Source organism: Pistacia vera, unplaced genomic scaffold (assembly GCF_008641045.1).
Source record: "Pistacia vera cultivar Batoury unplaced genomic scaffold, PisVer_v2 Contig1070, whole genome shotgun sequence".
Classification (NCBI taxonomy): domain Eukaryota; kingdom Viridiplantae; phylum Streptophyta; class Magnoliopsida; order Sapindales; family Anacardiaceae; genus Pistacia; species Pistacia vera.
This window is the reverse complement of record NW_022195105.1, coordinates 13294-16857: the sequence shown is the minus strand read 5'-3', so window position 1 is coordinate 16857 and position 3564 is coordinate 13294. Positions and strand designations below refer to the sequence as shown.

The following is a 3564-nucleotide window of genomic DNA, read 5'->3' as shown; positions in this document are numbered from 1 at the left end:
AATGAATAAATGTAATTAAGAAGATGCAAAGCAGATGAAAAATACCAGAAAGAAGTCAAATTCAGCAGCTAAGGACAAGTTCTTTGCTTTAGAGGTGCAGGTCGGTCTTCCAAGGAAGGGATTTTCGTGCACTTTTTGAAGCTTTCTTTCTGTTATTTTCCATCAAAGCCCCGCCCTCTATAAGCTTCTGAGTGAACTGCCCTTCTAACCAGAAAGATCATAAGAGAACAAAGCATAGACAAGAGCCTCTTCCAATTCTTTAGAGAGTTGATCCAGAAAGCAGCGCCCAAAGAGCTTAGCCCTGTTTAGTCCGAAATGGTCTCGCGAAGCCGGTCCCCGTTTGCCTAAGATCCTTTTCTGAGATTGGAAGAAAGCTAGAATGCTGCGATATGCTTAACACATGCAGACTCGAAGGTGAGATCGGATTTTGCCTCAACTAGCAAGGGCTATCCAATTTAGAAGTGAACTGCCCTTCAAAGTGTAGAAATTGGATTCGAGACTTCCAGCAAAGAAAAAAAACTTTCTCCGGTTCTAACACTCTAATTAACTAACAAAGCGTTTTAGTTCTCTTTTTTTCGTCGATATTGGCTTGGCTAGATAGCTTTGGTTGACCTTGCCTATGCCTGAGATGCTTTGTTTGGGTGGTATGATTATAGTACCGTTTTAATTTTCATTTATCTAAATCACAACACTGTGTCCTCAACGCAGGGCCCTTAAGCCTGTTCTGGCTCATCAAATAATATTGACAATAAAAGACACTGAAATGGCTAAAAATCGGAAAATTAAATGACATATTCGAAGATTAATTGAACTATAATATAAGGATGGATCTAGGTTAAAGCAATAACATATAACAAAAATAAGAAGTTTACTTGGCACCTTTCACTTTTGGGCAGGCTTTGTGACACTGAGAGTGAGTCCAGAGTATCACTAGTTCCGCCGCTCTTCTGCTCTTCCATCTACTCCAGGGCCCTTCACGGAGTATTAATTGGAGATGGAGTTTAAAATGGAGATGGAGATGGAGATGGAGAATTAATTTGCTGTGTCTGGCTGTCTGCCGGTTTGCTATACAGAGAATTGAGGATGCACTAAACAGCAAAAAAGAAAGAATTTGAGGCCAGTCTCTTGAGTCTCTGACTTGAGTGGTCTATTTTTTTAGAGAGAAGGTTCCATTGTTTAGGTCAACGTCAGACTCGTAAGTGACATCAGGCTTGGCGCCGGAAAAAAGGAATTTGAAGTGAACCAGCTCATTATTTTATTTGTCTCCATAGACTTATTTTATTTGTCTCCATAAAATTTGTCTTTCCCGTTAAGTTTGTTATAGTATTTTGGATAATATTTTTATAAAAGTTAGAGTTGGGTAATAATAGCGAGATAATATTTAAAAATTAATAAAAACATCTTATAAGTTTGTTAATTTATTAAACACCCCTATAATAAAAATATTAAAAATTATAAAAACACCTTCACCCATCCATTAAATATTGGCAATCAGCCACCACCGCTGGAGGGTGGCTATAACTGCTATATCAACGCACGACTAACTAGATCTGGTCAGTCGTGCGCCTAGATGGCCTTTTCCGATCAGATCCACCGTGGATTTGATAGGAAAATGTCAGATTTACGACTAGATTTGGTCGTGTTTGGTCGTCAACAACGGCCAAAGATATGATTGTCGTTGACGACTAGCTACGGCCAAAGATCTGACTGTCAACGGCTAGATTTTTTGCCGTAGATCTGACATTTTCCGTATATAGGTGCACTATTGGTCAGATCCAGTCGGTAGTGTGTCATTATATCAGATTTCGGCCACCTTCCAACGGTGGTCTTGGCTGAACTCTAGCAAATGTGGGTGGATGAGGGTGTTTTTGTTAATTTCTAAAATTTTTTTGGGTGTTTAGTTAAATTAACAAATCTAAGGATTTAAAAGAATTTAATAAAATAGAATAAGATTTTTAAAATAGGAAAACAAATGTGTATTTTCAGAATTACAAGAATAGGATAATGTAAAAATATTAAAACAAATGGAGCCTTGGAAATCTACCGGCTTGGTTTGTGTCGTTTGACTAGAGTTTCGTAGAATTGAAAAATAAATATAAATATTAAAATCAGTGCTTGATCGAATTATTCTATTTTTAAAATTATATTCTCATTATAAAACTTCTCATAAATAATTGCCTTATCTTGTTGATTAATTGAATATAACGATCGATTTAGGTTAACACATAACAAAAAGTCAGGACGTTTACATATATAGCAATGTTTATTTTTTAAATGTAGTATTCCATTGAAAGGGAAGACCATTAATGAAAGATTATGTAGAGAAGGATTTGTTTTGCATGTGACAATTTCTAGCTTGTCATAAATATATATAGGCATGGTTCAATAACCTGGAAATCTAGTAGAGTTTCATAGAACTAAAAAATAAATATAAATATTAAAATCAGTTCTTGATCCAATTATTATATTTTCAGAATTATATTCTCATTATAAAACTTTTAAACAATAATTACATTATCTTGTTGACGTTGGATATTCGAAGATTAATTGAACTATAATATCTAGGATTACGGATTTCCATAGGCTGCTTGTTGCAATTTTAGGATTAAGGTCAACCTTCGTAATCAAATCATCAACGGTTGTACCTTAACTAAGTAGTTGACAACATATATCGTCTCCGTCTACGACTTTTCTTAGTAAATTGCTCATATAATATATTCTGTTACCTATTCATGCACCGTATCTCACGGAGATGTTGCAGAAATTTATTCGGTAATTAGTTGCAAGTTTAAGGGCACATGTGGCATTTCAACTGAAAATACAACATAGGCAAGGGCGTTACAGACATTTGCATAATTTTCATTTCCACTCTTGTCACTTTCCGTCGGTGTATTTAGTGATCAGTTGACTAATTATTACTGGAGAAAACATAAATAAAATTCAATCACTGAAAGACATAGAAAAAGAGAGATAAAGTAGATATCATCATTGATTGATCAGAGATTATATTTGTCACATGATACGGGAGTAAGTAAGTTCATTTAAGCTGTACAATATTTTGTAGATTAGAGTAAGGTAACCAATTAGTAGAGAGAGTTGTAGGTAAAGCAGGTAGCAACAATGGAGGAGATACATATGAAGAGTGAAGGAATTAAGGTTACATTCAACAGCCTACTCTCACCCAAGTAACCAGATAGTGTTATTGTTCCATCTGCAATTACTCGAGCCAGGGTTCCAGCTTCTGTTGAAAGTAGTCCACCATTGTAGGTTCCACGTGAAAGCCTCGATGACATGACCCGAGACAGAAGCGATAAATTCACACCTGAATTTGGTCAACCAAATGGGATCATACAATCATACAAGTGTGTTGAACTTTTAACTATTATTGATAGGTCCGTACCTTCAAGGACTTCAGCGGCCACAAAGGTAATAAGTGCTGAGCCAACATATTGAGGCACTGAATAAGGGACCAATATCTGGAAGCTCAGGAGTATACCTATGCACACCATAATTTCAGATGCTAGAAGAACTTGCCTGCGATCAGTGATTTTGATATGAGAAAAA

General features: G+C 35.9%; 1 protein-coding gene across 1 annotated transcript; it reads right to left on the bottom strand.

Moving 5' to 3' along the window:
* Positions 1–2965: 2965 nt before the first annotated feature.
* On the bottom strand, positions 2966–3557 carry LOC116131887 (SPX domain-containing membrane protein At4g22990-like). The gene is made up of 2 exons (XM_031417548.1): positions 3401–3557; positions 2966–3322 (listed from the first exon to the last, which is right to left on the bottom strand). Exons 1-2 carry the CDS (start codon positions 3507–3509, stop codon positions 3084–3086), a joined length of 348 nt encoding a protein of 115 aa, XP_031273408.1. The 5' UTR covers positions 3510–3557; the 3' UTR covers positions 2966–3083.
* Between the last annotated feature and the right edge of the window lie 7 nt (positions 3558–3564).